The sequence below is a fragment of the Condylura cristata genome, unplaced genomic scaffold, assembly GCF_000260355.1.
Source record: "Condylura cristata isolate star-nosed mole 26May11 unplaced genomic scaffold, ConCri1.0 scaffold00017, whole genome shotgun sequence".
Taxonomy (NCBI): Eukaryota; Metazoa; Chordata; class Mammalia; order Eulipotyphla; family Talpidae; genus Condylura; species Condylura cristata.
Window position 1 is genome coordinate 31,383,980 of NW_004567118.1, and position 18,598 is coordinate 31,402,577.

An 18,598-nucleotide genomic window follows, 5' to 3' on the forward strand; every position below is an offset into this window, starting at 1 on the left:
GTCTGTCCACCCACACGACTCCAGCATCCACTGCCCTCCAGGTTGCTGGCGAGCACAGCCTCTTGGAGCCAGGGCCACTCAGCAGTCCCAGACCAGAGAGGGTGGGAGCCCAGCCGAGGGTCACACAGAAAGCTAAGGGACCGTCCAGGAGGGCCGGCCTGCCGGAGGGCTCCTCCCAGATTAGGGTGGAACAAGTGTTCTTCATTGTCCCTGCGGCACCTAGAGGGAGGGGTCAGAGGTCAGAGATGGGGCTTTGGGAGGGGCGTTTGCTCCATGTTCCTGCTGTTTGACGTTGGCAGGGGCATGTGACAGTTCGGTCTACTGGAGCCAGGAGGTGGGGATAGTGGCTCTGGGTCTTGTGCTGCTGGGAAACCGCAGCCCCCAGAGACCAGGCTCACAGGAAGGTCAAAGTAGGAGTCGGCCCCTGGCACCTCTTAGAATTTGGGAGGACAGAATCCAGGACAGAGCAGGGAGTTCCTGGCCGGTCCCAGCTCTGACCTGTGCCCTCAGCTCTTCAAAGGAAGGAGGAGGGAACTGATTTACTGGAAGAGGGAGGCGGCCCCCCTCCCACAGATCCATCGGTCATTTTGGGGATGTTTCAGGAGGCACAGGACCCAACCCACGGCTGGTGGGACGTGCTCAGGGAGGAAGGGACTCAGGAGGTGCTCCTGCTTCCAGAACCTCCCCTAGGGCCCGACCTGGTTCAGTCTAGAGCGCTCCCTCTCACCCAGCCCTGAGCCTTCCCTCACAGAGAGCCTGCCCTCAGCCCTCTGCCTGCACTCACCACCTTAGACTTTCATGGATGCTGGCGGCATCACCAGTTGATTCACCCTGGGGGAGAGACGGGCGGGGGTCAAGTTGGCGGATCAGCGGGGGCCGGACCCGGGCACTGCTCTGGCACATCGCGTCACGGGGGCCGGCTGACCGGAAGTGCTGGGCAGGGACCTCGTCAGCCCCAGGGGGGGGTGGGAGAGCCCAGGGGTGGGGAGAGGAGAGAAAGAGAGGAGTAAAGAGGAGAGGAGAAAGAAGTCAGAAAATAAGAAAAGGAAGGAGAGGGGTCCCAGCTTTGAAAACCAACTAACTCCAGAAAGAGCCACCAAGAGCCTCAGCCATCAGGGGCTCCCGCCACCCCTCGCCAGTGCTGGGTGTGAGCTGGCAGCAGCATCACGAGACAGCTAGGCCTGGACCCCAACAGCCGAGTGACTGACCCACCCCAGGCAGGCCACCTCCCGCTCCGGCCACCCCAGCCATCGCCGGCCACCCCAGCCAGCGGTCCTCAGCCAGGGCAGCAGGCCCACCCCACCCCCACTCACTGCTGCTCTGCCTTGGCGCGGTCGCTGAGGAAGAAGAGAGCAGTGGCGAGGAAGAACATGCCACCCAGGACCACCACGAAGGGGCACAGCATGAGTGCATAGCCCAGACTCAGGAACTCCCAGAGCGGGGAGTCCTTGGTGCTCTGCCGGATCACGTCAGAGATCTGCGGGAATAGGGGGAGGCGGGGGTGGACGTCGGCACAGGGCCACCTCCTGAAGCCCGACTCCCACCCAGCCCCTCTGCCTCCCAGAGGACTCACAAAGCCGATGAGGTAGGGGCTGCCAGCATCCCCAAGCAGGTGGGAGGTGAAGCTCTGCAGGGCCACGGCGGTGGCCCGCCTCGTGGGGATGACCACATACTGTGGAAGAGGCTGCAGGTCAGAGCCAGAGCAGCGGGATCCCGCCTCACCTCATGCCTGCAGCCCTCCGTTCTCCTCCACCCGTGCACCCTGCCCTGTTATCTTGACACCCCACTCTTGACCTCCTCCATCCAGGCCTCTAACTCATGAGACCGGTTTGCTTAGGCTGTCAGGGAGCCAAGTGCAGTGATCACGGGGAAACTGAGGCCCAGAGGCACACGTTCCTGGAGCCAGGAAGTGCTGGGACCACAACCCTGAATGCCCAGCCTCTTGCCTTTCCTTCCCCCCAGCTAGACCCATCTTGCTTCCCATCCAGGACCTGGCAAGACAGAGGCTGAGTGGGATAGGGGGTGGGGAAGCAGGGCCCTTCCCAGGACCTTCCTCTTTACCCACAGACACCTTCAGGCCCGGATGCCAGGACCCCCTCAGACCCTGTGACCCGCAAGGCTTCGGCTCCAAAACTGGGCAGGCCAAGGTCAGCAAGGGGCAGCAGCCTGTTCAGTGGGTACCCCTGACAAGGCCCCCGCCCCAGGCTCCAGCTGCCTCATCTAATCAAGTGCCAGCCTTTGTGACGGTCTGTGAGAACAGCCAGTGCCTACTGGGCCCCCCACTTTGGAGTGGGGGGGTTGACCTGGATGCGGTGGGATTGCGTGGCCCCATTTGCAGCAATAATTAGTCACTTGGCTGTGACACTTATTAAAATGGGACATGATTTCCCTGGGTCCCAAACCATTGGCAGCTGGGCTGCCCCTGGGGGTAGAGGCCAGGGAGAAGGCCTGCCTGCATCAACAGCAGCTGATACAGACTCCCTCACCCAGAGGGTGCTGTAAGCCCAGGGAGAGGGCCTGCCTGCATCAATAGCAGCTGATACAGGCTTTCTCAGAGGGTGCTGTGACCCACCCAGCCCTGCCATTCACCTGCATATTGCAGTGGGGGACGGGAAGGTGCAGAGGAGCTCCAGTCAGGTAAGGTAGCCTTCCTGCCCCCAGGCCTGCCAAACCCTCTCTCCAGCCTGCTTTCTACATTCCCTCATCCCAACCCTCTTCTGAGACTGACTTGCAGGACCCCCAGGACAGGATCAGGTTATCACCCACCTCCCCATGCCCCTAAATGACTTGAATTTACCAGGGCCACAGCCCCTCCTAGTTCCTCCCAGCCTGCGCCCATCCCTGCCCAGGGACACAAGAGACAGCCCTTTGTCCCTGGCTGGCTGACTGGTCTGGAGCCCATTGTTGGCCCGTGAAGACGGGCTCTGTCCACCCGGCCCAGCCGTGGGCACGCAGCATGCTGGGGGCCCAGCCTGAGCAGGGAGGGGCCGGGTTCATGGAAGCTCAGATCCTGGGGGAGGAGTGCTGGCTGGCAGCACCACCTCAGTGCCAGCCTGGTACTGCCAGTCTCCAGCCACAAACCTGAGCCTCCAGACGTTCCCCCCCCCCTCGTCCCCAGGCCACCCCCACACCCTGCCTACTCACCCTCTGCTATCAGGCTCTGCCCCAAGCAGAACCCAACGTCTCTGTTCCCTCCAAGCTCCGGGCTCACCTTCCCAACATGCCTTCCTTCCCTCCCAAGCCCAAGCCCCACTAGCTCTCCCACCTCTTCACCCATCTCCCCAGCTGCCCCAAAAAATCAAGATGCCTAGGTCAGCACGAGGCAACCATGGCCTGCCTCACCATGAGGATATCCGCGGTGATGGCCCAGTTAGAAAACAGCAGTGTCTCTCCGACGAAGATACAGATCTGCCCAGGAGAGATCAGAGTGACCGTCGGGGCCTGCCACCCACCCCCACCACCGGCCTGGGCTGTCCCCCATACCCTGCCTGCTGGCAAGGAGCTCCCCCACCCCAAGCATCCCAACTGCCTCTGGGACCTGCATCTCCTAGCAGTCAGGCTCACAGGGATTTGCGGACCATCAATGAGTTTCAAGCCTTGCCCGCCCAGAGCCCTGGGCAGGCCTGAAAGACACCCAGAGCCCTGAATGGGTCCTGGACAGAAGAGGGGCAGGCAGAGGACTGCCATCTCCTGGGGGCAGGAGGGTCCCACAAGTCAGGCAGCAGATCTGCTTCCAGGGCCCAGGCCTGGACCCTCCACCCCCAACCCTTGCACATCCCCATTGCACTCACATAGGCCCCCACAATGCTGCTCTTGGCAGCCACGAAGATGAGGCAGATGAAGATGGCAGAGCCGAGCATGCCCACCGCACACACCAGGGGGTCTGCCCGCTGGGTCCGCAGGCGGCACCAGCGCGTGGCTCCTGCCCCCGTGACCACACCCAGAAAGCCCGTAAAGCAGGTGATGGCCCCGAAGATAAGGCTGTGGGGACAGAGGGCAGTGGGCGTGGGTTGGAGGGGGCTGAGGCTGGGGGGGAGGAGCCCGTCCAGCACCCCACCCCCCAACCCCTCACTCCTGCCCACACGGCCAGGCCCCACCTGTCCTTGGCCCCACACGGTGGGCTGCCGCATGTCTCTGCTGTCTTCTGCACAACTTGGGCACGGTGCAGGTAGAGAGGGATCCACATGCCCAGGGCCCCTGTGGCGAAGGACACAGCCGACGTGGCCAGAGAGGAGAAGACGTAGCTGCGGCTAGGGAGAGGTCAGGACAGTGACGTGAGCGGGGATCCCACATGTTAGGGCCCAGGAGACTGCCTCTTCTCCATCACACCTTGCCCGGGGACAGGCGGCCTCAAATGCCTGCCCCTAAGGGCCCTGGGGTGAGTGTTCAGACTGCAGGCCAAACATTAGTGGCCAAAATGCCACTCCCAGCAGAAAGCAGGGCTCTGGGAGGGCTGCCCCAGGAAGGGTCCCCGCATCTCAGCACTCTCCCTCCAGCAGATCGACCCCTCCCGAGAGCACTCACTTGCGGATCAGGGCCTTCATGTCTCGGAGCCATGAGGTCCTTGCCTTGAGCTGCCCCCCGAGCTGGTCAGCGTGGCCTCTCTTAGTGGTGGGGACCAGGACAAGGATGAGCGTTCCTGTGATCATGCCCAGGATGGGAGACACCTGGTGGGCAGGCAGCACAGCATTAGGCATCCGGCCCAGCGGTTGCTTCTGCTGCACCAGGAGGGCGCACAGGTTCTGTGCAGCTTTCCCACTGCCCCGCCAGCAAAGCCTCTGGGCATGAGGGCAGCGATGGGTTTGGGCTGTTGAGACCAGGGGCAGGATGGGTGGTGGCACTGAAGGGAGGGATGGATGATCAGACAGAAGGAGGGATGGATGGACAAGTGGCTGGATAAATGTATAGAGAGGTGGATGGGCAGAAAGAGGATGGATGGATGGATGGATGGATGGATGGATGGATGGATGGATGGATGGATGGATGGATGGATGGATGGATGGATCCATGCATCCATGCATCCATGCATGGACAGACAGACGGATGGACGGGTGGGTGTTTGGGTGGACAGATGGATGGATGGATGGATGCATGGACAGATGGATGGACGGTCAGATGGACAGACGACAGACAGATGGGTAGGCAGATGGAAAAGAATCAGGTAGATGGACAGAGATGGATGACTGAGATTGGAGAGAGAGTTCCTGGGGACAGGGAGTCAGATACCAGCCCTGCTCAGCATCCTGCAGCTGGGAAAGTTCCCAAGCAAACTCCTCACCCTGGGGAGAGCACCGGGAAGGGACAGCTGAGCATGAAGCTCCCAGGTGGTAAAGCAGGTGGGCTATCACTTGGAAGGAGTCTGTCCCAGGAGAAGAGAGCCTCAGAGGCCTTTGCATGCTCCCTGTATCCAGCCAGAGTAAGAAGCAGAATCTCCAAAGCACCAGGCCTCGTTCCTGATGAGCGGGGCGTTTTGACAGACTGGACTCCGAGATCCCAGCCCCCGCACTAGCTCATGAGAACAGAGTAAGCTGTCTCCCACCCCACCAGATCTGGGAGCCCACAGACTGGGGAGTTCCTCTCCAAGTGCCCCTTCACCCCCATCAAGAAATTCCACGGAGGCTGCTTCCTTCCTGCTTTTGAGGAAAAAACACTTTGTCTTAAGCTTCCGCTTCTCCACGAAACTGGGGATCTCTGTTTCCTCTGATTGCACTGTCCAGGGGCCTTGGCAGCCTTGCCCCAAATCCTCCCTTGGGGCGGGAAGTGGCCTCAGACCCCAAGGGCCCCACACAGAGGCCTTGTCTCAGCCTCAGCCAGCACCGGGCCTGGGGTCAAAGCAGGAAGCTCCAACATGGACATGGAATTTCCTGACCCCGTGGGAGTGTCCTTCATCCTCTCAGACTGAGGGTCCCCTGGAGAGGGGAGCTGAGTCCGGCTCCCTCCATACCTGGTCCCCCAACACCCAACACTGACTTATGTAGATGAGCCCAGGCCCTTGAGGTGGGACGCTTAGCCTGGGCAGATTTGGGGATGTCCTTACCCGCAAGGCCCAGTGCCAGTCTCCGGCCGCCTGCTTCACACTGGAGCCAGTGATGTAGCCCAGGCCGCTGGCGAGAAGACAGGCACAGTCAGAGAGCCCCCACCCCCACCGCACAGCCTGGGCTGCAGGGCAGGTCCGAGGCTCAGCCAAGGCAGGCCACATGCATGGGTAGGCCTCAGAGGGGCCAAACTTCAGGGTGAGAGGGAGGGCAGAGGTCCAGGGTGACCTTAACTGGATCTTCAGCCCAACCCTGGTGTCCCGGGCTCTCACCTGCCCAGCGGGATGGCGAAGTAGAAGACAGACAGCATGAGCGTGCGGGTGTTCTTGGTGAAGAGATCACCGATGATGGTGGGTGCAATGGTGGAGTAGCTGGCCTCTCCGATGCCCACCAGCCCCCGAGACAGGACCAGCAGCCAGAAGTGCTGAGGAGGAGAGGAGACAATGCTGGGTGCTGCTAATCCTTGGCCCCCACTCTGCCCCCCACTCCTGCAGAGCCCAGACACTGGAGCTTAACCTGTGCCTCACCAACGATAACGCCCTACTGGTCAACCTGGGCCTCAGTTTCCCCCTCTACAGAGTATGTGTGATTGAATCTGGTTAGCCCAAGGCCGGGATATGTCTTTTACAGGTTGAGAGTCAGCTCATACTGTCCTCATAAGCACAAGGAACCTAAGTTGGGTCTCCATATCCGTCCCCTCTCCCCAATTGGGAGACAGCCTTTCTGGGCTCTGAACCCACCTTGGGAGCTTCTAGCCACTCTTCCCTTCTCTGTCCCTCCCGCAGGCGGGGCAGTTGTGCTGACCCTAGCAGCACTGAGGAACCTGGTGTGAGTGGGGAGTGGGCAGGGCAGCCCGTGGTTTCAGTGACCCTTCCCCATGCCCACATCAAAGAGAAAAGCCCAGCCGAGCTGGTTAGGATGAGGCCATGCCAGCTGCCGGTGGAAATGCCCCTTTGATGTGGACCTGGCTTCTCTGGCCCCCCAGCTGCCCAGGGCCTGAGAACCCAGCCTGGCCATCTTTCCCCAGCCCCACCCTGACCACCCATCCGGCCAGTGTCACTCACACCCAGTCCTCCTCCAGTTCTCTCCGCTGTCCTTTCTGTCTTCCCATCGCTTTCCCAGCCCTGTCCCTGCGTCGCCCGTTGTCCACCCAGCTCTATGCCTCACACTTCTGCAACGAGGACACTCTCTCACTCTGCCCATCTCTGGGTCTTCCCCCAGCTCCTGGCCTCTGGTCTGTTTCTCTTCCTGGGAATCATCTGTCCACAGCCTTTGTCTCGTTCTGATGGGCTGTTTATCTTTCTTGTGTTGATTTATATCACATTAACTTTTTGTGTTTTGTGGATATTGGTCATTTATTACACATGTCACAAATATTCTTGTCATCTTTCTTTGTTTTGTTTGTAGGGCGTTTCACCATACAGACAGATTGTTTTGTTTAATTTGATGCTATCAAAGCTGCTGATTTTTCTCTAATGGCTTCTGCATTTTTTATCTGGCTCGAGAAAGCCTGCTCGATCCCAAGATGATAAAATATTCTTATCATTTATGTTGTAGCTTAGAGAGAGAGAACAAGAATGGGAGGGACTTTGTAACCGTCCCTCAATACCAGAGCAGCAGATGCGTGAAGTCCTCACTGACGGGATTCTGGCTTCCTCCCTCCTGCCCTAGAAACTTCTCTCCGGCCTTTGCTGAGACTGTGACTGTCTCTGCCTTTGCTTGCACGTACAAGGACCAAGGACCACCACTTAGCGTCTCCTGCATGCTTGTGCAAAATGACCATTAAAAGGCCATTCCACTCCTTAGATCCTGAAACCTGCTGCTTTCACTCTTATTTCTTGAAAACCCACTTCTGCTGGTTAACATAGATCAAGTTCATTCTTTACTATCAGGAAACTCAGAGTAGGAGTGCACCCCATTTTACCCCGGGCCTCCTCTCCCATCGTCGTCATTTAAATTGCCTCCCTTTTTCCTGTGACAGGACTGCCGTGAACACCCTCACACACATGTCTCCCTTCATGCTGCAGTTAGAGTTTCTCTCTTGGGTATGTACCTCGAAAGCAGAAGGCTGGGCTGTGGGGACATACAGTTAGAATTTTACAGAATCTTGCCATTTTGCTTCCAAAGAGGATCTGCTAATTTACACTGCCACCCGCAGCTTTAATCACACTTGGTATTGTCAGCTTTTTTAATTGTTGCGAATGGGATGGGTGTGAAGTGGTGTCTCATTGTTGTTCTAACTGTTCTAACTTGCATCTTCCTGATCACCCCAGTGGCCGAGCATCACCTCTTACATTGGTTTGGGCATCTTCTGGAATCCCCCATCCCTAGCCTTTGCTCAGCTTCCTACTAGGTTATTGATCCTTATTGATTTACGGCTCCAGGTTTGTAGAGTTTACTTTTTTTACTTTCACCTATCTGGGATTTATTTCGAGAAATGTTTTGAAATACAAACCAGACTTCATTTTTGTTTGAGAGGGCTAGTTAATTTTCCCAAAACCATTCATCTGATGCAACTTTCATGCTATATTTAATATTATAGGAAGGAAGACACTGTTTTATTGATCACTTAGCCTTCTACTATTTTAGCTAGAAAAGCCATATTGTGATAACAGATAGGGTAAGTCCCTTCTCATTGTTATTTTTCACAATGTTCTTGGCTGTTCCATGGCATTTTCTCTGCCAAATTAACTTCAGAATCACATCACGAAGGTCCACCAAAAACCCCCGTGAGACTTGGATTGTGAGTGCAATGAATTTATAGGTTAATTGGGGATGATATGTCCTTATCTCTCTCTGCCTCTGCTAATCTTTCCCTATCTTCCCCTTTCTCTGCCCCCCGCCCCACACACACACCCACACACACATACTCAGAGAGGGGCCCAGTCCTGACATCATGGTTCTGGATTTACTGAGAACATCCCAGTAGTCAGAAGACAAGGGGCCTGGCCAAGAGCAGACAAGGCCCATAGGAGCCCTGGAAGCTTCTGATCCAATCCCCATTTTTTACTGTAACTCTACCTGACAGTCAGAGCCAGCAGTTTACGTGACCATCCTCCGTCCTCCGTGAAGCAAAGTTGTTCCCCCAAACTTGCGATTCTCTCTGCCCTCACCTCCAGTCTCCCTTTGATCAGTGTAAGTCGGAACAACCTTCAGACCCTTCCAGGTTCAGCACTGTCCTCAGGAGGATACCCATGCTGAGGACTCTGCATGAGCTGGTCCTGCCTTCTTCTCCCGCCCAGATGCTCGCCTCCCTGTTCTCTCAACACTCTCCCCCTTTTCTACATCCACAGATTTGCTCCAGCTACCCGTGCTGTCTTCACCAAAAGGGCTGTTTATCCCACCTGCCCATCTCGAATGCCAGCTCCCCCAGGACGCCTCCCCTGACCCCATGGACTTTAAGAAACTGCTCTCTTTTCAGTGAGGACTCTCGGCACTTCGCAGCTCTTGAAGACTCTGAGGGGGTTGGGGGGAGGCTCCTGTCTCATTTTCCCACCCCCACCCTCGGTGCTCCCAAGGACAGGACAGGGGTCTCCTCATTTGTCTCCTAGGCTGAAAGTTCCTTGAGGATATATTTTTGCTTTTCTCACTTCTCCTCTAACTCCTTTCACACTAGCCAGATGTGATTGTCCTTCCTCTGTTTGAACAACCCTGATGATGGGAAACTCACTACCTAACAAGCAACCTATCTCCTCTCTGAAAGAAAGAACAGAAATAACAACTGATTGACCATGTGTCTGGGGATCCATTAGCTCAATTGTCTTTCTCAAGCTGAGTGATAAAATCCCATTTTAAAGATGAGGAAACCGAGGCTCCATGAAGTTGAGTAAGTTTCTCTAGGTCACAAAACTGAGGGGACAACAGAGTTGGGGAAACCCAGTAAAAAACATCTACTTTACGTTGAGCTGATGTTTACTTCCCTGGGATGCTGACCCAAGAAGCTAGCTGACCGCCAAAGAGCAACCTAGGTGAGAACAAGAGAGGGCCTGTGTGTCCCTAGGCCCAGGACTAGAGTCAAGGGTCCCGACCTCTGGGCCAGACTTGCTCCCTCAGCCCCTGCATCTTCCCCATATCGGAGCCACTCAGAAAGAAACAGGAGGCCCTAGGGGGCTGCAAGTCCCTGAGCTCAGGCCAGCGTGAGGAAGGCCCAGCCTGCGGGTGTATTTATAAAAGTGTCCAGACACCACCCCCTTCCCACTGCACCAAAGACACCATTTGGGCCTGTCACAACTAGGACAGGCCTAACCACCCACTGGAAGGGCCAGGCAGGGTGCTGGGTGGGGAGCCTGGGCAGGCCTCACCTGCTGGGGGATGAAGGAGCTGGAGAACGTGACTGCTGACCAGAAGAAAATGCCGCAGCTCAGGATCACCTTCCTGTTGAAGCGGTCTCCCAGATAGCCAAAGATGGGAGCGGCCACCATGAAGCTGCAGATGAACACTGCGCGGGAGAGGAGAGCTTGAGGGGGTGCCGTGTCCCTGGGGCCCAGCCTGCTGGCCCGTGAGCCTCAGCTGGAGGTCAGTGCCAGCGAGACAAAGGTCAGGCTGGGCCCCGAGCTGAGGCTGCAACTGGAGAGGGGCGCCTTGAGTCAGGCCTGGGCCCGGGGGAGCAGGAAAGGCCCTCAGGTTAGGGTGACTACACCATCGTTTTAATGCTTGTCCAGTTTGTCCAGTTTTGGGGTGAGCACTTTGGTACTTTTTAAAGGAGAATAGGTATAGTTACTGAAAGCTTTCTACAGGCCAGGAGACGTGCTAGGGGCTCACCACACAGTGTCCTGTGTATCTTCCCAACCCCTATCCCAACTCCCAGACGGCAGAACTAAGTCACAGAGAAGTGACTTCCAGGTCCCACGGCAGTAAATGTCCCTGTGGGGATCTGACCCTCTATCTGTCGGACTCCAGAACCAGTGCTCCTTTTACTTTGCCGCACGTCTGGCCTTAGAGATTCAGACAGCGATTCAGAGAGGGGAAAGGACCTACCCAAGGTCACATAGTAAATCAGAGCAGCCCTGGGTCTGGTGCCCCAGGTGTCATCACACAGCTGCCCTCGCTCTGGGAAGCTCCAGAGGCTTCCCTTCCATCTGGAAACACTGCCATTCTTTCATCCACTCAACAAAACAAGCAAAACTGTCTGCCCTCTTGGAGTTTTCACTCTAGCGAGAAGAAACAGCCAATGAAATAAAAAGTGTAGTTTGTCTGATGATGACAAGTGCAAAGGAGGATAAAAGGGCAGGAACAGGAGATGGGAAATCGGTGTGAGAGAGAGAGAAAACACAGGTTACAATTTGAAGTAGAAGCATCAGAGAAGGTGACATGTCAGCAAAGAGCTGGAATGAGAAAATAGATATTGAAGCTAGGCCCTGTGGCAGGAGTGTGCTCCGTACATCTGAGGAGCAGCAGAGGACAGAGTAACTAGAAGAGAGGAATGGCGGGAGCCAAATGGGGAAGGCCTTGCGGCCATGTGATGACTGTGCTTCTACAGGTGAGAAAGGATAACAGAGGATGCTGAGCAGAGGTGTGACATGACTTGGTTTTGTTCTTGCAGGACAGGAGAGTGACTGAGTCTTAGTGGAATCTGTGGAGATGCACCAGCCAGTGATGAGAAGGGCTTGGAAGAGCCCAAGTGGGATGAAGAGGCCCAGAAAGACCGAGCAGGTCACATGGCGAGGCAGCCCGCATTCTCCACCCTGGAACACAGTCCCACAGCTGACTGGCAGATGGCCAGACAAAGGCTGGGGATGGGCAGACGAGGTGACCAGTTGGCCGGCCCCTGACCACCCGGCTGAATATGTACACGGGTTTGCTGCTTCTTACAGGCCTGAGTCCCTGGGGAAGACAGGACTGGAAGAAAAATAAGAGGGAGGGGCAGTAGAAGGTGAGGAAGAGCAAGGGGAGGGGGCTGGGCTGGAGAGGGTGACTCTGCCACTCTCATCCGTTGGACAGCCAGCGTGGGTGGGATGAGGTGATTGTTAATCTTGGCTGTGAGTGGGGCCTGGCAGACTAAGCACAAAGCTAGGCACTAGAGAAACACTACCAGGGCTCAAATCCAGCTCTCTTCCATCCCACTCAGTGACCTTGGGCACTTCACACCCTCTCTGTGCTAACAGGTGACCTGTGCTCAGGTCAATGGTGTGCTAACAGGTGTTTAACAATAACTCCCCCTAAACAAAAGTGGTGTGTAGTGTGTACCAATTTCTGTAGTATAAAATTGGTGTAATTTAACAGTGGTCTAAATGCCCCTACTAGGATCTCAAGCTACCCACATGTCTGCGGTCAGATTTACAATGATGGGATAGATAGCAGTCAGACATTGTATCTAGCCATCCTACAATTACAGACAGATGTAAAAAGCCTTCAGAACACAAATAATGGTAACATGGAGAGTTAGGGAATGATGAATTTTGAGCATCTATTACCTTTGTTTTTAAACATACATTGTTCAATTATGAGTTTATACCATTTAGTTCTCCATAGTGGTTGTGTTTAACAACTAGCTCACATGACTCCTGAAAATTCAACAATTGACTCTCAGAGGCTGGTCTAAGCCTGTTCCAGTGCTGAAACTTCCTCATGTGTAGAATGTAGATAAAAATAGCAACTCCCTGGGCACTGAGGCTGGGTGAGATAATGTGGGTAAGGTGTTCCAGGCCACACCCCACAACAGAGGCCGGCTGAGTCCCAGCCTCGGTCAACACGGGCTCTTGTTTAGATTAGTCAAAGCAGTTATTTCCTCACATCTCGAGAAAGAATTTTTCCTGTGGAGACTGCCTCCCAAAGCCAAACTGGTATCCAGTCAGGATTTGGGCAAGAAAGATTTGGGTCTCCTAAGGATCTAACACATTAGTAGGGCTAGAAGTCACCTGCTGTCTGACCATTGTGGAAACTGACTTAAAGGATTCAAATGCCAAAGAACCAGGAAAGAGGGCCAAGTTCTGCCAGGATAGAGAGGGAGGTTTTATGGAGGCAGAGATGTCAGAAGTGGGCATTGAAGGATGCATAGGAGTTTGCTATGATGACAATACGTGAAATCAAGATTATATATTCAAATATAAATTGAAAATCCTATAAGCAATACTGTATAGTTGTTAATGAGGCATAATGTTTTTTTGCTAATAATAACTGCTGATCCTTTATGGAGCATTTATTATAGGCAGGACCAGGGAAGGGCCCTGACATGATTACCTCATTTGATTCTCACTATTATCTTCATCTTTCAGAGGAGACAATAGAGGCTGAAAGAAGTGACATCACAGTTAGTGTTGGCTGGGCCAGAATTTAAACCCCAATTTGTCTGACGCTAGAGTCCTTGCCCTAAATCACCCCGCAGGTGCAGACTGCCAGACAGGGAAGGGAGAAGGCCCCAAGTGTTCGCAAGGTCAGAAGAAGTTCAGGGTGTGTCAGTGATGGCAAGAAGCATCAGGCTACAAAAAGGGAAGACTCAGTGGCAGCTGAGGCCCCGGTGGAGAGAGCCCCAAGCCCTAGGACCGGCTGGCCTTTTAGCTGGAGGGCAGTAGAGAATGTTCTGTTCTCTTCCTGCAAGGGGGAGAGCTAGAAAGTCCCCACTGAGTGGCGAAGGATGGGAGCACTCAAGGAAGGTCTTGGTCAGCTGAAAGCTACCATGCCCCCATACCAGGTCTGTCGACTTTACAGCTCAGGACACGGAGAGGTGGAGGGACGAGCCCGAGTCACAGCCAGGCAGGGCCCCCTGGATCACCGCCTGCCCTGCAGTGCCTTCCTTTGGGACAAAGGCCTCCGCGGTCAGGCTGGAGTCCCCAACTCATCTTTGAAGTTCTCTGCTCTGCTGGGAACAGAAGAGAGAACCTCTCCAGGCCATCGGGGATGTCCCAAGATGGGGTGGGAGGCTGATGAGGCCAGGAGGCAACAAAGCTAGAAAGAAAGAAAGCTAGAAGCTTCCCTGGCTCCTCCACCCCCATCCTGCAGTCTTTGTTTGTTGGACAAGAGCTTTCTGGGCAGACTGGCTGCCCCACCTCTGGTCTCGTTGGGAGTGGCATTCCCAGCAGTTCCCACACGAGGACATCCTGTGGTTGCTGTGGGGAAGCCCTCACTCAGCTCACGTGTGCTGAGCCCACAGCCAGGGACAATGGAGCTGTGGGCAGGGAGCCAGGGCACAGGGGCAGAGCTTAATGCAGGGTGGGAGGGGCTGGAACCATGACTCCCAGGAGACCCTAGGCCTGAACCTCACTCCTGCCTCTGTAGAACAGGCGAAGCCCCCTCCTCACAGGGCTGACAGAGAAGAAGAGAGGGCTGGGTAAGATCCCCAAGGGGCTGTCCACCTCTCATGGCGGTCCCTGGGCTCAGTGTGTGGGCTGAAGACTTTCTCCCCTATGGATCCTGAGAGACCACTATACAAAAGCTCAGAACAACTTCCCCTGCAGGCTCTGGGTTCCAGAACACTGCCCCCCTGTCTCCACCATCATCATGGGGCTCCTGAGCCCAGAAGGTGGTCCTAGAGTGGGACCTGACAAGGTGTGATCTGGGGGAGCCTGGGCTTCCCACATGGTGGCCTTGGAATCCACATACAGCCCCCACCTTGGTCTGGCTTGAACCAGGACTATTTTTACAAAGTCCAGATCTGACCGACTGTTATTTGGAGAAGACTCACCAGCCTCCACATCCGGTGCAAGGGTGGGTACTGAGGCCAGTGTGGGGCTGGCGGGTGCAGGCACGGCCTGAGTATCCTTCCTGCCCACCGGATGTGGAGGGTGACCCGGCCAGCCAAGACAGAGGGCAGGACACACAGGCCCCCTTGGCGCCTGAAAGCCCACTGTGCTCAGAACTCCTATAGGAAGAACGGGAACCATGCCAGGGCAGGATCTAAGCCCTGGGCTGGTCCTTTCCATCTCACAGGGAGAGAGGTTCTCGGGCCTCCCCTCTGACAAGATGGCCCTGGAGGGCTGGACACGAGGTCTGCCCAGTTTTGCTGCTGCCTTCAAAACCCAAGTCTGTCAAAGTGGAAGGATATTTCTGGGCCAGCCAAATTGGGGAGGGGAGCGAGGCCAGAAGCAGACAGTTCCAAAGCAGAGGTGCTGTCTGGTTTCAGTCTGAGCTGGCTCTTCCTCTGTCCAAGTGCTCCCCTTCTCGCTCCCCACCACTCGCCCTGACACTTCCTCGTGGCTCCACAAACCCCATCTCCTCTGCCATTCATTCCTACTCAGCCACGGTGACCACCCTGATGCACACATCATACCGGGATCTGTCCTGCTCCAAAACCTTCCCTGGCTTCCTGCGACTGCAGGACAGAATCGATGGCTTTCACAGCAGGCCACTCCTGCTGTCGGTCTCTTCTCCCTGTTCTTCCCGTAGCCCAGGCATGGCAGGGCCAGCCCGTAGCACAACCCTTTCCCTGAGTTGCATCTGTGCTGATTTCCTCCATCCTTCTTCTAATTTGCATAGTTTCTCTTCAGCTGGGTCTAATCAAATTCACTCATCCACTTGTTATAAATAAATTTTTTAATTCTTACATTTTTCACTTCTGGAATTTTGAAAAAGAATCTTTTTCTTTTGAAATAATGTGCTATTCCTATCTTTAAAGTCCACCCTTATAATGCTCTGAAAATCATCCCTCTGAGATGAGTCTGTTCTTCCCTGTCATTCTGTAGGAGTTGGTTTCACTATTGTCCAGGCTAGTTGACTCCCACTCACGGAGGTGGGCACACTAGTGAGCTTTTTTGTTTTGTTTTTAAGATTTATTTATTTATACATACCAGAACTGAGGTACAGGCCAGAGATGTGAGGGAGGGGGTGAGAGGATTCACCAGAGATAGAGTGGGGAGCAGAACAGGCAGATTGACTGAAATGCACTGCTGAGGGGAGCAGTGGGCAAGGCAGAGAGGTCTGCTGTGCCATGTGGGTCAGCTCCCTGGCCAGGGATCAAATTCATACCGCAGTGGCTGCTGGTAGCCTCATAGTGCTGCGCTTTAACCCCTTGCAACACCAGGGTGACCTTTGTGAGCTCATTTTGAGTTTGAGTTTGTCTTCAACATATTTGCCTGTACCATGTAGACTCTGAATCAAAAAGGCTTCTCAGGGCCTCCCTGTTGGTGCAGGGGTTAAAGTTCTCAGCACTGTCAAGATATCACCAGTCACTGTAGCATGAGTTCGATCCCCAGCCAGGGAGCTGACCCACATGGCACAGCAGACTTCCCCTGTCTCACCCACTGCTCCCCTCAGCAGTGTATTTCAGTGTATCTGCCTGTTGTATTCCCTATCCTGTCTTGGTGAATCTTCTCATCTCCTGCACCTCTGACCTGCACCCAGGTTCTTGTACATATACATACATACAAAAAATGTTTTAAATGACTTCTCAGAGAAGCCATTTTGGATTCATCTCTGCTGGGGCTCCACTAGCTCTCTGCCCAAAGCCAAACAGGGAGGAGAATTCCACCCATATAAGGAACTTCACCAGAAAAAAACTGCTCACCAGCATGGGAGCACACCTGAAATCAGGAAACTCGTCCTGGTATCTAGATTGAAAGTGAGTCACCCAAGCTAGTGTTGCCCAATCCTCAAAGCAAAGAAATCCGTGAGCCTAGAAACCAGGCCAGACTGGGGATGCTTTGATGAATCTGGGTGACTGAGCCTGGGCTTTGCTATACTCTTCTCGCTCTACTTCTTATGTGTGTCTAGATTTTTTTCATAATTTAAAAAATGTTTACATTCAAAATACTGTAACAGGGCCCTCCCTGGTGGCACAACGGATTAAAGCACAGCACTATGAAGCTATCACAGCCACTACAGCATGAGTTCGATCCCCGGTTGTGGGGGAGACCCACATGGCGTGACAGACCTCTCCTGACCTGCCTGCTGCTCCCCTCAGCAATGTACTTCAGTTGATCTGACTTTTCTGTTTCCCACTCTCTCTCTGATGAATCCCTTCACCCCACCCTCTCCCTCAAATCCCCCCCCCCACACCTCTGGCCTGTACAGCAGTTCTTGAATACATAGATAAATAAATCTTTTTTAAAAAATACTATAATAAGCCTCTTAGAAATATACTTGTTCCCTCCGCATCACTTGGCTTCAATGTTAGCTCTCACTCCAGTTTTTGAATTCAATTCTTTTGTTTCTCCACCTAGAAATTTCCCTGATAGCTTTAGCTTTCAGACACAGCTGTGCAATTTAAATATATTCTTGGCATATTTTAGCCAGCATGGAGGGGAAGGAGGGTTTCTCACATTCACTTCATATGACAAACTGACTGGAAGTCAGTTTGCCCTTAACAAACTCTAGCTCACCCATCAAAGCCCCACTCAAATGTCCCTCCTCCAGGAACTCTTCATCTGCCACCAGACAGAGACAGTGGGTCTATTGCTATCATGCCCCTGAGCTCCCACTGTTCTCCCTGTGCCTAGATGGGGGCTGGACACGCTTTCTGTGTGTCAGGTAGATTCAGGGACCTACCTGAATGCAAGGGGTGTTAGCATGGGGCCTGCCAAGCAGCAGGTCCAGTGGCAGCTGCCACTTTAGGTGTAGGTAATGGTGGCTCCTGACTTCCCAAAGTAGCAAGACCCAAAGCTTTAATCCCACTGGGACTTCACAGAGACTGAGCTCTGGCCACTGCAGGTGCCTCAGGGATTGGCTCAGAGCTGACAGCAATCTGCAAGGGGGGCGCTGAGAGAAGGCTTTTCCCAAGCCAGCCCTCATGCTACGGTCCCAAGGGGAAACAGCAGGGGCAGGCCCAGGCCTAACCCGAAGCTACCCCCCACTCTGTCTCCTGGCCTGGCAGCACACAGTGCCCACAAATAAGCAGGCAACCTTGCTCTCAGCCCTGGCCCTTTGATCTGGGCAAGCACCAACACCTGGCTGGCGCCCTCCACCCGGCTCCGACCTTATCAGGGCTTGGAGAAGAGACAGGTGCCTGGGGCTCAGGCCAATTAGGTGATTGGCCTGCCTGCCACTGAGTCACATCCTGGTCTAGCTCTCTTGGCTCAGATGGCTGAGGGGTGAGGACACTCTGAGGAGCCAAGAGTAGATTTTAAGACGGAGGCCTTGACATACGGACTAGAGGATCACTAGGGTGCTGGCAACTCTCACCAAGGCCCAAGGCCCAGAAGCACCTCCACTGAGGACAGAGATGTCAGGCACACAGACCCCTGGGATAAGGCTCGCTCATGCCACGGCAGCCTGTGCCCTCCCCAAGCCAAGAGGTCAGCACATGGAGGTCCAAATTCTGGGTCCTTATTCTATCACCAGAGATCTTAAGCAAGTCATTTCCCCTCTCTTGACCTCTGTCCCATCGTCCAGAAAGTGAAATTGGCAAAGGGAGCTTACAGGAGGAAGAACCAAGAAGATGATGCCTAGGGGTGATTTGCCCACTGCCAAGAGCCCCAGATTGGTGGGGACTGCAGGGACTTCTCCCTCTTGGCCAAGTCAGCAGCCTGGGACCTACCCACAACAACTGTGACCCTCCAGGCCTGCACATCCTCTCTCTGAGCTGCACTGGCCACTCTCAGTGGGGGGTGAAAGAGGAGGTAGGGACAGAGCCTCACTACTGAGCAATCAGCCAGGGGAGGCGCTCAGGATTGCCCCCCCTCCCACCCCCACCC

The 18,598-nt window shown here is 54.8% G+C and overlaps 1 protein-coding gene across 1 annotated transcript in view; it reads right to left on the reverse strand.

Annotated features, from left to right (window-relative positions):
• Nucleotides 1-135: 135 nt before the first annotated feature.
• Nucleotides 136-18,598, reverse strand: part of SPNS2 (spinster homolog 2 (Drosophila)) — a 33,003-nt gene continuing 14,540 nt past the window's right edge. Inside the window, exons 4-14 of the mRNA XM_004684756.2 lie at nt 10,337-10,473; nt 6,308-6,459; nt 6,038-6,104; nt 4,525-4,667; nt 4,098-4,250; nt 3,792-3,981; nt 3,343-3,408; nt 1,574-1,672; nt 1,314-1,477; nt 785-831; nt 136-219 (exon numbers count right to left, since the gene is read on the reverse strand). Of these exons, the coding sequence (XP_004684813.1) occupies nt 789-831; nt 1,314-1,477; nt 1,574-1,672; nt 3,343-3,408; nt 3,792-3,981; nt 4,098-4,250; nt 4,525-4,667; nt 6,038-6,104; nt 6,308-6,459; nt 10,337-10,473 (1,214 nt within the window). The 3' untranslated portion in view covers nt 136-219; nt 785-788. The remainder of the gene's footprint in view (nt 220-784; nt 832-1,313; nt 1,478-1,573; nt 1,673-3,342; nt 3,409-3,791; nt 3,982-4,097; nt 4,251-4,524; nt 4,668-6,037; nt 6,105-6,307; nt 6,460-10,336; nt 10,474-18,598) is intronic.